We start from the raw sequence: 12,738 nt of genomic DNA on the forward strand, positions 1-12,738 counted from the left end.
AACTTATGGCAGTGATTTAGGTACAAATAAAGCTCCTAGCAATAGGGTTCTTTCATGAAATTTTACCTTATTCTGCAATTTAAAAAAAAAAAAAATTGGGCTGAATAAGACTAAAATTTCAGAGAACTAAACCCGAGATAAAAAATTAAATTTGGTAGAGCAGCATTGTGGCCAGCTCTGAAAAACAAATCTCAGAAACTTTTGTTTAAATCCCTCTTCTACCCCTCACAATATGGGCAGGGGTTAGGCCTTCACTCCCCCACCCTCCCCCCACCTTATAACCCCTCCCATTTTCCCACCTTTGCGTTGCCTGCGCCATTACCATGTCTTTAAATAAATCACTGCCACCCCGGTCAGAACAGAACGATGTTTTATTATTGGGCAGATTTTGGCTGCAGCCCCTCAAGGCAATCCAGTAAACATTAAAAAAAAAAAAAATAACATTAGACACGCTATACATATATATAGCTTAAACATTGCATATCCCCTGGTGACCAGTGCCCAAACAAATAAATCCAACAAGCCAATGGTAACCAAGATAAACCTAGCCGAAGAAGCCAAAGCGTTGCCGGGTTCACTGGCCTACCAAGGTCTCGACCATAGAAGTCACTTGGCCTCGGTTGAGCACTGCTCATGTAGTGCTCCTTTCCTCTCCCCTGGCTGCTGTCAAAGCGCCATGGGTCAGGATCTCTAACGGGCCGCTGGCCTAGTAATGTCCCTGCTCCCATTGCTAGCAGCTGTCCTCTACTCAGATAACGTGAATGTGAGGTTAAAACATTAGAAAAGGAGGATGGGCTCTGTTAAGTCACTGGTCATGTTCCCTAATTGAAACCTGCCAGATCTACGAGCTGAGAGGGGGAGAGTAGGGCAGGTTGCTAGCCAGACAGTGAGCCGAGGAGATAGGGGTGCACCTGGCCATGGGCTACCCGTTTTGAATTCCCTGCCTCAGCCAATCACATGCTGCCTGACCCTCTCTCTCTTCCTTCCCCCCAATAAACCTCCTCCCTATCCAAAAAATTAACCCCTTCATCGCTTCTTCGCAAATGGCCTAACCGCTCACTCTCTCCGGTCTTTCCGCCCCTATTGTGCCCTGCTGCCTCAAATCTCGTCGCAGGATCTTTTTATGACTTTGAATCAATAACTTAGCCTTATCATTTGATTTTTATAGGGTAGTGCAGTGATTTTTTTCATTCCATTTCAATTAGTGTGCACTATTTCAATTCAGTGCACACTAATAGTGAATTAGTGCACATTAAAATAAATTTAGTGTGTAGTAATAATGAAACAAAAAAACTCCCAGAAAAACTGGAACAATTTAAAAATGACATAAAACAACAAAGTGAAAATATTTTGGCTGTACATCCCTTTGATTTACTCGAATATTAATATGGCTTTTATTAGAGATGTGCAAAGGCTTCATTTTTGGCTTGCAGCACTCCTGCTAGCACGCATTAACTCTCGTTAGTGCGCACTAACCCGAAAACTGAATTTTCCCGAAATTTCAGGAAAATTGGTTTGGTTTTCAGGTTCCCTGAACCAGGACAAATTAGGCAATTTCATTGAAATTGCCTAATTTATCCTAAACGATTGCACATCCCTAGTTTTTTACATCTTCTAATATATATAGTTATAGTGTATATTGCAGTACATATACAATAATACCTACTTGATAATTAAAAAGAGGATTAAAATTGAACATTTTAGTCAGGTTTGAAATATGGAATAGTATTTATATGCATCACAAGTTTTAGTGTTTTTTTAAAGTTTTGAATGTTGAGACATTTATTTATTTTCAATGTCCATATATAGGCCACGATGAACATTCATTGTAGAATGGAATTGGAAGGTTGTAAGGCTAATAAATAAATAAATAAATTTCTTCTCTCTTTTTTCCCTGTTTAGGGAGTAATCAGTATGGTTCAATTTATGGACACACATCAGTAACTACGGGTAGTCTCTTGGATGATCATCACTGGCACTCTGTTGTTATTGAACGTCATGGACGGAATATTAACCTGACACTTGACAGACACATGCAACACTTTAAAACCAATGGAGATTTTGATTATTTGGACTTGGATTATGAGGTAAAGGGAGACATTTTTATGTCATGTTTTAAACAAAATTGCGAAGGGATCATTTTCCTACTTTCAGAGCTATTCAGCAGAATTCTCCATGTTTGGTGTTCAGTTGGATAATCCAAAAGAGAGAATGCAAACTATTGTAAAACTTCTGTTTTGGCAATTAAGCTTTTATGTATATTCTTCAAAAGAATGTAATAAATGTTTTACATCTATACTAATTATATTGGACAGAAATTAGCCAGAGATCCTCTTACCATCTTCAAGTAAACAAGTAGTGTTAGTTTTGTTTTTTTTTTTCTTCCAAACAATTTACAAGTGACTTACAATTGTACTGTCACCGATGTCCCATGGAGACAGTATCTTCAACCATGTGTAAAGTACCTTTTCAACCTGTAGTGTTATTTCTGGTACTGTTTGTTCTCACAGCTGACCTTTGGCGGAATGCCTTCTTCTGGGAAACCAAGTTCAAACAGCAGAAAGAATTTCAAAGGATGCATGGAAAATATCAATTACAATGGTGTTAATATCACCGACTTGGCCAGAAGAAAGAAACTGGAATTTTATAACATGGTAAGATCATCACAGTCATCTTAAATTTATGTAAAATACAAACCTGGCTAAGTGACAGTAGCTTGTTTTACCTAGTTTTAGCAATTCTGAGTACCAATTGGAAAGGACTAAAATAGAACACACACTAATTCTAGGATACCCAAACAAATAAAAGAACCAATATCCTGTTTTCAAAAACAGGGCAAGATGGGTGCTGCGCATTTTGGTAATTTTACTTTCTTCCTGAGTCCTAAGTATTGTGACTCCAGATGGCTATCCAAATGAACTGCATTCCATAGTGTTAGTGCTCACCTTGCAGATGCTCTTTGAATGTGATTTCCAATTTAACCTGTGATGCAATAGCACCGTAAGCACTGCAGTGCTTGCGGTGAGGACTGTATTGACCTTTGCAAGACGTTCCTGAAGAAAATGTGGATTGAGGCACTTGAAAACTGCTTGCAACATTTTAAATGTAAACATCTCTACTTGACTGGAAGTCAGTGAAGCTCCTGCAGAATAGATGTAACATGATCTCTAGCTCTACAAATGCTTCAGCAAGCCCAGTGGCAATACCAATCTATCAGTCACAAGCAGATGGACCACTACAGCCCTTTCAGTATCCTGGAGTGCCGGAGTCAGGAAACTATAGCCCCATCAGTCTAACTCTTGATAGTGCTTCAAACAATATGGGGTAGATTTTCAAATGTACACGTGAGCATATATGCATGCGCAAGTTATACAGTCGGGGGTCGGCGTACACAAGGGGGTGCACACTAGTGCATCCCGCGGCCTTCTCCCTTTCCCTTCCCCCTAAACTAACCTTCCCACCCCTTCCCCTAACCTATTCCCCCAGCCCTATCCTAAACCCCCCAAATTTTAATTTTATCTTTTGCGCCTGACTGGAGGCAGGCGCAAGTCGCGGGTGCCAGCAGCCTGCCGGCACACAATCCTCCGACACAGCAGCAAATGGCTATTGTGCCAGAGGCCTCTGGCCCCACCCCACCCCTTTTGTAAAGCCCTGGGACTTAGATGCATCCTGGGGCTTTACACGCATCGCCAGGCTTTTATAAAATAGGCCCGGTGCGCATAACCCCCTACGTGCGTAAATCCTCTGGATTTACTCGCGTAGGGCTTTTAAAATGAGCCCCTATGATTTCACAAAGGAAAGGTCAGCCAGAGAGCTTGAATGAGTTCTTTGGTTCACAAAAGTTATAATTCAGGAAGCTGCAAGTGGAGATTTCCTTTCTGGACTTCACTAAGGGTTTTTTGACACTATTTCATGTAAAAGACGGAGAAGCAAACTAGCTAGTACGAGAAGACAAAAAACTTTTAATTGAACAAGGAACTGGTTGAGAAACAGAAATCAGAGAGCATTTAGGACTGGAGTCCATTCTGATAAAGGTTAAGTGACTAGTGGGGTATATTAAGGATTTGTGCTAAGGCAAGGATTTTTTTTCCAATATCTTTAGTACTGCCATTACAGAAAGACTGTTTATTCACAAAGGTGAGGTGAAAAAAAGGACTGGAAACTTGTAAAACCTGAAAATAAGCTGTGCTGTAATGCAAAAAGTTAAAAATCATGCGTCTAGGATAGAAAAATCCATTACCTGCTTATTAGGAGGAAAAGAACTAGCAGTTGTTACACAAGAAAGACAGCTAGGAAGAATCATCTCAGATATCCTGAAAAATATCAGTCAATATTTATTTATTTATATCCCTCGATGTTAAATTCTCAACAATCCACAATAAAACATATAAAAGTATAAGATATATAATAAATTAATAATAATATAAAAGGTAATAATATAATAAAGAAACAGAAAAACATAGGACATCAGATAAAAAAAACAAACATATGGCCCATCCAGTCTGCTCATCCACTTCTCCTTGTCTCTCCCTCCCTCTGATACTCTGTGACTAGCCCCATGCTCTCTTGAATTACAATAATGTCCTTTTCTCCACCACCTCCACAGAGAGGTTGTGCTATGTCTTCACCAACCTTTCTTTAAAGAAAGATTACTCATGAATGTACACCTTTCACCCTTATCTCATGATCCATTGAAAAAACCCCAGCTTCCTTGCATTTATTCCTTTTAGGTATTTAAATGTCTTTATCATATCTCCCTTTTCCCTCCTTTCTTCTAGGGTATACATGTTTAGATATATATCTGCCTCCATATGCTTTAGAATGAAGACCACTGACCATTTTACTAGTTGCTCCTGGACCAATTCTATTTGGTTTATATCTTTTTGAAGATGTAGTTTTCAGAACTGTATAAATGAAGTCTTACCAAAATCTTATACAGAAACAATATCCCCTCCCCATTCCTGCTGGTGATTCCTCTCCCTATGGTCTAAGAATCCTCCTGGCTTTTGTAATAGCCTTATCTACTTGTTTAGCCATCTTAAGACCATCAGATACTTATAAGGTCATGGAAGCAAGTGATTAAATAATGTATGCTAATAAAGGCCATTAACAACACAGAGATCCGACTTTACTATAAGCTTTCTACATATAAACAACCAAAGACTGCAGAGGTGATAGGGAGTATGAGGACATCTGCTTGGTCCAGGCATCAGCAGACCTCATGAATTTCTACTCTTAGGCAGTAAGGATTCTCTATTCTCCACACCACTGTGACTCTTCAATTGGCACGCAGCAGGCTCTGTGATCTTTACATACAGGCTACTTTCCATGATAAAACTATATTCTAGCAGGCTGCAAGTAGATTACATATGTTTGAAATTGTCCTACCTAACAAAATTAATGCAAGTTCTGTATTTTATGTGGAATGAAGACAAATGTAAGGGTCCCAAAGTTATCTCTTGTGGGTTCATTTGTCTTACCTCACCTAAGACCAAACAAGAGTTACATGTACACTATCTACTCTCTGGGCCTGCACCTGCAACTGCCAAATTCTGCTTATTATACATGAACCAGACCAAGTGGTTAAAATACTTTTCAAATAGGTTTCAGATTAGAGTTATGGATTGACAGCATTAGGTGCTAGGTGCAGAAAGAAGGCCCATTGTTTGGTCAGCAGTGATATATCTTCACAACGGAAGAGGTCAATAGTTTTTTTATAGTTGCCTATGACATGAGCATTAGAGATGTGAATTGGTTCCGGAATCGTGCTCGTACTAGAACCGTGATAAATCTTCGTTTCCGGTGGGACTGCTTTTTTTTTTTTGGCTGCCCAAGCCAAAAAAACCCCCACCCCATCCTTTAAATCTAATTATTTAAAATCCCCCACCCTCCCAATCCCCCCAAAATTTTTCTAACGTACCTGGTGGTCCAGCGGGGGTCCTGGCAGCGATCTCCCACTCTTGGGCCGTCGGCTGCCAGTAAACAAAATGGTGCCAATGACCCTTTACCCTTACCATGTGACAAGGGCTATCGGTGTCATTGGCCAGCCCCTGTCACATGGTAGGAGCAATGGACAGCCGGCACCATCTTTAAAAATGGCACAGGCCATCCATTGCTTCTACCATGTGACAGGGGCCGGCCAATGACACCAATAGCCCCTGTCACATGGTAAGGGCAAAGGTCCATCGGTGCCATTTTGAGTACTGGCAGCCAATCGCCTTTGCCCTCACTATGTCACAGGAGCCAACCGTCGGTCCCTGTGACATAGTGAGGGCAAAGGCGATCAGCGCCATTTTGAGTACTGGCATCCGATGGCCGGAGTGCAGGAGGTCGCTCCTGGACCCCCGCTGGACTTTTGGCAAGACTTGTGGGGGTCAGGAGGCCCCCCAAGCTGGCCAAAAGTCCCTGGGGGTCCAACGGGGCTCCCAGAGCAATCTCCTGCCCTCGGGCCATCGATTGCCAGTAATCAAAATGGCGCCAATAGCCTTTGCCCATACTATGTCACAGGGGCTTCCGGTGCCATTGGTCAGCCCCTGTCACATGGTAGGAGCACAAAATGGCGATGATGGCCATGTGACAAGGGCTGACCATTGGCACCGGTAGCCCCTGTGACATAGTAGGTCAAAGGCTATCTGCGCCATGATGAAACTGGCACCGAGGGTGTGAGAGTGCAGGGGATGGCTCCTGGACCTCCCTCTGGAATTTTGGTAAGTCTTGGGGGGGTCAGGAGGGTGGGGGGTTGTAGTTAATTTTAATTTTAGCTGGGACACGAATAGAAATCACCGTATTAACGCATCAGGGCGCCATACAGCCGAATGCAACGTATCTGCTCCCCGATGAATCCGAATCCCGAATGCAATGTATGGCATCTCTCTGCACATCCCTAATTGGAACTGGGGAGAGAAGAAGCTAGAAGCAGAAAGGTAACTCAGTAACTATAACAAATCAATGACAGAGTCTGACATGGCGTTCAGTAAGTAGAAGGCAACAGTATATATACTGTGGCATAACTGTGACGGGCTTGAGTTAGGGGAAGGCTTGTTGAAACAGTCATGTCTTAAGTATGTAACAAGAAACTCACAGTTTTCCTTTTTGGATCATAAACAGGATCTTTCAGATGAAAGGTCCAGGCATCGGGAAACAATCAGTTCTTCTGATCTTTCCCAGTCTAGATTAGGAAGGGTGGCATCAAAAATCTCCCTCTGGATCCACAAAACAAAGACTTTACTCAAATGTCCAAAACATGGCACTCTCCTATTGATTATGGGATGTAATGAGCAGATTCTTCCCTCCCTGGCTACCCCAGGCAAAAGGACTTCCCTGTAATCTCTTCCTTAGTCATGAATCATGGGATTCACAAGAAACTCCAAAGAGTGGAATCCTGAGTGTTGGGGTTTGTGTGTGAAAGAATGGAAGCCTGATTGTTTTGTATGTGAAAGAATGGGAGCCTGTTTATTTTGTGTTTGTATGGGAGAATGGGAGCCTAGGTGTGTGAGTGAGAGCTTATATATGTGGTAGAACATGTGAGAGCTTGTGTGTGTAAGGGAGTTTGTGAGAGAAAGCATGAGCCTTTGTGAGTATGTGAGTGAGAGGAAAGGAAAAAGATAGGAGAGAGAAGAAACAGAAAGAACCCTAGAGAAAGAATTAGGAAAAGACTGACAAGGGGAAAGTGGGAAAAAAGAGACTGGGACCAACTGATTAGAAAAATAAAAAGATCAGATAACAATGGTTAACAAATTATTTTGAGATTTTAGCAATTGGAATATGCCATCCTTGGGTATGTGCATTTCTTATAATTTTGTATTTTGCTCTTTAGATTTCCACTGTTCAAAGTCTAGTTTATCAGGCTTTCTATTTCAATTTTGTTTGCATGTTTCTATTTCTAAATTGCAGTCCTTTAGTTAAAGGAAGGGTCTATGTTCTTCCTGTATGTGACTGAAGTGCAGTATTACTGCTAGTATGTATTTTATCTGTAGGGATTTGAAGCATTCTGGCTTGTTCTGTTTTCCCAGTAGGTGGTGTACTAATGTTCTAAGGCACGGTGTAATTGTATTGATTCTTTTTCATAAGGTTGCTATTATTTAAGTGCTAAGAGTCAGTGCTGTAATAATATGGTATAGCAAAGTTCTGGGCACTTTTATTTTTTTTGCAGGGATTTCCTTACTTTACCAAGGGGTAGATTTTAAAAGGCGCATGCGCATGTCCCTGTACACATGATTTCTGGTGCGTGCACATAGACATGCCGATTTTATAATGTGCACATTGGCGCGTGCATGTTTTAAAATACATTTCCCACACAAACATGTGCGCTGGATTTTCATGTCTGCACACGCATATGAGGGCGGGTGGCCTGCTCTGCTTGCAGGGAGGAGATTTTAGAATAATATGCATGGTGACACAAGTAGGACTTCCCCAGTTCCCTCCCAGTCTACTCCAATAAAGGAGTGGACTGGGAGGGAACTTCCTTACCACTAACCCTATCCTTCCTCCCTTTTCCCCCTCTCTTCCCTGACCCCTAAACTAACCCTGATTGACCCCAATTTTTTTTATTCTGGCACTTACTGCTCCTCTGGAGCAGAAGTAATCTCCGTGTGCCAGCGAGCTGCCGGCGTGCACTTCCCCGGACAGCGTCTAAAGGTGCTGTCCCGGCCGGACTCCCACCCCTTTTAGCAGACCCGGCACTTGTGCATGTGTTGGGGTTTACGCGCATGGCCGGGCCCATTCTAAAATGTATGCGGTGCGCACAAGGCCCAGCCGTGAGCGTAACCCCCGATGTTTACATGCGTGGACCTTTTAAAATTTGGGTGAAAATGTTTAGTAGTGGAGGGAGTTTTTCTTTTTCTTGCTGCGGTGAATCCAGAATTTAAATACAGATATTTTTTTTTCATGTTGGGTTATAATGTGAACTGTCATAGTTTTGCTCTGCACAGGTTCTAATGATTATTGCTATTTTATTGTAGTTGTGGTGATTTATTTCTTTCTGGAAAGATGATTCATGAAAAATACATTGATATTTGTTTGACATGATTGTTTGGCTCTGATGTTTGTGTTCTTTTTACCTGATATTCTTGTGTATGTATAAATTACAATAAATATGAAATAAATTAATGCAGATTAATAAGGATTTTTTAATGTTGGTAAGTGTTTTTGAAATAATAGAGTAAAATATTATAAAAAGTTTCACTTATGATGCACAAGGGTTGTTGTAGATTACTAATGCTAAGGCATTGTTTATCAATAAGAGTACAACTAGTAGGGTTCACACCTGTATGCATACATCCCACCCTTGTTAACCTTGTGCCCACCCAAAAAATCAGTTCTAGCTACACCACTGGGAGGAGGCCCGTGGCCACCGGGGGAGCCCATCTCACCTAGTGCAAAAGAGGAGGAGGCCCATGGCTGCCAGGGGAGGCATCCAGTCTGCCAGCAGAAGAGGAGGAGGCATGTAGCCACCGGGGGAACCCATCCCGCCCGGCAGCAGAGGTGGAAGAAATCTGCTGCCCAACTGAAGGAGAGGGACTGCAGCCAGAGCTCACCTATGTGTGTGTGTGTGTGTTTATGTGGACGAGAGGGGGTGGAGACAGCATGTGTGAATATGTGGAGTGAGAGTGAAGCGAGAGTGTGTGTATGTGTGGAGGAGAGGAAGAAAATGTTTGAGTGTGTCTGTTTGAGCATGAGGAGAACATTTGTGCACCTCCCTTCCCCTTCCACTACTCCTTGACAGTTTCAGGTTGACCGGAAGACAAAAATTCCCAGGTATGGAGAGTGATTTTTTTTTTAATCCTAATTGATTTTAATTAATCAGGTGTTTCATGTATATGCTGTTTTGAAATATTGTCTTGGTTATTGGGAAATTAAAAAAAATATATATGATTTAATTATTGGGTGTTTTCTGTACATTCACTATTTTGAAATATTAATTCTTTTTATTTATATGGTTTTACTATTATGATTTATTCTTTATATTTATTGATTTTATTGTTTTCTGAGGAATGGTGATGCTTTTGTTTTTCCATTGGTGCACTACATACGGAATCTGACTTGTTGTGGTTTCCAGTTCAGTTTATGCCTGCACTTTTCTATTTATACTTTATGGTCACTTTATTCTGTATTTGGTGAGGGTCTGTCTGTGTTCTGTATTTGTGACTGAGGTTAAGTATTCTGCTAATTTGTCATTTTAATGTAGGGATCTGAAGAAGTTTGGTTTGTTCACGTTTCCTTATAGGAGGTATATTGGTGTTTTAGGGCCTGTGACGTTTGCAGGGTTACCTTTTCATAACTGAGTGCTGGCAGTTAATGCTGTTTTTGAATGTGAGGTTTATTATATTGTAATTTTAATTTAGTTTTCTCATCGCTTTCTGAGGACCAAACCTACACCCAATATGCGTTACAATAGTCATACCATGTGTTCCCCAAGTATCTTTAGCTATTATGCAAGGTTTTCTGGTTGACATCACAGCAGAGCATGTAAACATAATATACATGCTGTTGTGATATTTTTATGCCAAAAGACTGTACTTTAAGTATCCATTTTCATGTAAAGTCTTTTATTATAAATGCATTATTTAAAATTGTGTGTGGAGAAGGCCATGGTGAGAGGAATTCTGAACATAAAACTATAAGATTCATTTAGGGTGCCTAATACCCTTGCACTGACCCTGTTTATAAAAAGAATACAAATAAAATGTAAAAAAAAAAAAAAAAGAGAAAGGGCCAACACAGTAATTGTTCGCACAGGTCTGCAAAAAATTTAGCACTGGCCCTGCACAGCGGCACTCTGTGGTGATGCACTTGCTGGGCTCCCACTCTTCCCCAGTGAAAAGAGACCCCACACAATGGTGCCATGTGATGATGCGCTGGTGGGTGATGGGGGAGAAAGGGGGGTGCAAGGGAAACAACACAAATGCATTGGTCCCCGGGGGCCAGAGACCCTTCCTACGCCTCTGGAACACGGTGGCAACCCATCCAAATAAGCCATGTGCTAGAAAGGGTTAAGCCGTGCATCTATCCTGGATTACAGACCGTGAGGCCTGGACCCTGGACCCTGGAGTAGGCAGAACCGCAAACAATAAAGAGCTGCTGCTCCCACACAACTACAAACAGAATTTACACTGCCTTATCGATTTATGACTCAACCTAATTTTATACAGGCAGGGGACCTCACTGGGGTGGTATTCCAGAATGGAATGTCCCTCCCTCTAATGCCAAATCCTAACACCTAGCCTAAGGTTGTAAACTAGGACCATCTAGTGGTGATGCAAAGGGCTTCCCACATATGGTTATCTTTTTTGTAATGCACATAAGCTACTTTTATTTATCATTTAAAATTAATTAATAGAAAGTTGAAAAAAATTCTTCAGCCATTTGGGGAACTCAGGAATTTCTCAGATTAGAAGTTTATGAACCCAGTTTTATAATAGCCCACATAAGGCTAAAGTCCCTACCCCCATTTCAGGTAATACTCTTTCTATGCACATTGAATAGGCTTTTTGAAAGCTGTCCTGGGAATTATATGCATAAAAGTACATGCAGAAGCTATTTTACGTGTACTTTTATGGATATTGCAAAGAGATGTCCCCGGGGGCGGAATTGGGATGGAGAAATTCATTATGCGTGTACTGCAGTTTTTGAAAATATGTGCATAAATGTTCTCATGGACCTTTATACCTTCTCTGTAGGCCCACTGATTTTAAAAGCAGTCTTACTCATGTTAGTCTGCTTTGAACATTAAGACTGAAATCCACTTGTACTTTGCACGAGGCTGTTGTAAAATTGGACTCTATGTGTAGTAGGAGCCACAAGCTTGTTGGAACTAGTGAGCGAATGATATTAAACTACCAGCAAAGATTTTAACTCCAAAATCCTGTTTTTTGTTTTTTCTATAAATTTTGAATTTGCTCAGATTGGTGAAATTTAGTGAGGTTTAGTATAGGGAACAGTGTTCTCCGTTCTGCTTGATAAAGTTACTGATCATGAAATGATATTTATCACAATAAGATCCATAAAAAGTTCAGTTGTACATGTACTTTGGTGTTGACTTCAGAGTTCAGCTTCATGTAACAACTATGTCGATTTCCAATGTTAATCACAGTTATAACAAAAAATTGATATGACATTTTGTTTTCAATATTGCCTCACCTAGACATTAGCAAAACCAATCTTCATCTAATTAAATTTACATAGATTTTTATATTTCTTACAAAAGCCTTTTTTTCAAATCTGAGACTAATTTAGCATAGAAATTATATATTGTATTCAATAGTAGCAGAGATGACAATATTGTCTGAGACTGAAACCAAAATATTTTAGTACATTTTATGAGCTGAAGATAGGGAGTAATATTATCTTTACAGTTTAAACACAGAAAACAAGCATTCACGAATTTATGAATACAGTTTCTAACAGTGATCAAAACAGATGATTATTATAATATAATATTAAATAGTTTAGAAAAGCCAAGCATTATGATGTTGACTTGTGAGCAGAGCATGCTGTGCAGTGATCGCAGCAGGCAGCAGTAGGAGGCATATTTTGTACTGGAATGATTCACTAGCCTTCAGCAGTAGGTTGCAATAACTTTACCGGGGACCAATGTTAACAGGATTGATGATGTGCCTCGGCCACTCTGGAATGTCCTCAGTCTGTAAACAACGGGAAAGGGCATCGGCTCATTGATTCTTGACTGCTGGCTGATATCGCAATGCAAAATTCAAGCGGACAAAGAACATGGACCCATAG

General features: G+C 40.8%; 1 protein-coding gene across 1 annotated transcript in view; it reads left to right on the forward strand.

The window, feature by feature from the left end:
- Positions 1–12,738, forward strand: part of CNTNAP2 (contactin associated protein like 2) — a 2,918,762-nt gene that overhangs the window by 700,609 nt on the left and 2,205,415 nt on the right. The window contains exons 5-6 of the mRNA XM_029589581.1: positions 1,903–2,087; positions 2,511–2,654. Coding sequence (XP_029445441.1) covers positions 1,903–2,087; positions 2,511–2,654 — 329 coding nt within the window. The remainder of the gene's footprint in view (positions 1–1,902; positions 2,088–2,510; positions 2,655–12,738) is intronic.

Source organism: Rhinatrema bivittatum, chromosome 2 (genome assembly GCF_901001135.1).
Source record: "Rhinatrema bivittatum chromosome 2, aRhiBiv1.1, whole genome shotgun sequence".
Classification (NCBI taxonomy): domain Eukaryota; kingdom Metazoa; phylum Chordata; class Amphibia; order Gymnophiona; family Rhinatrematidae; genus Rhinatrema; species Rhinatrema bivittatum.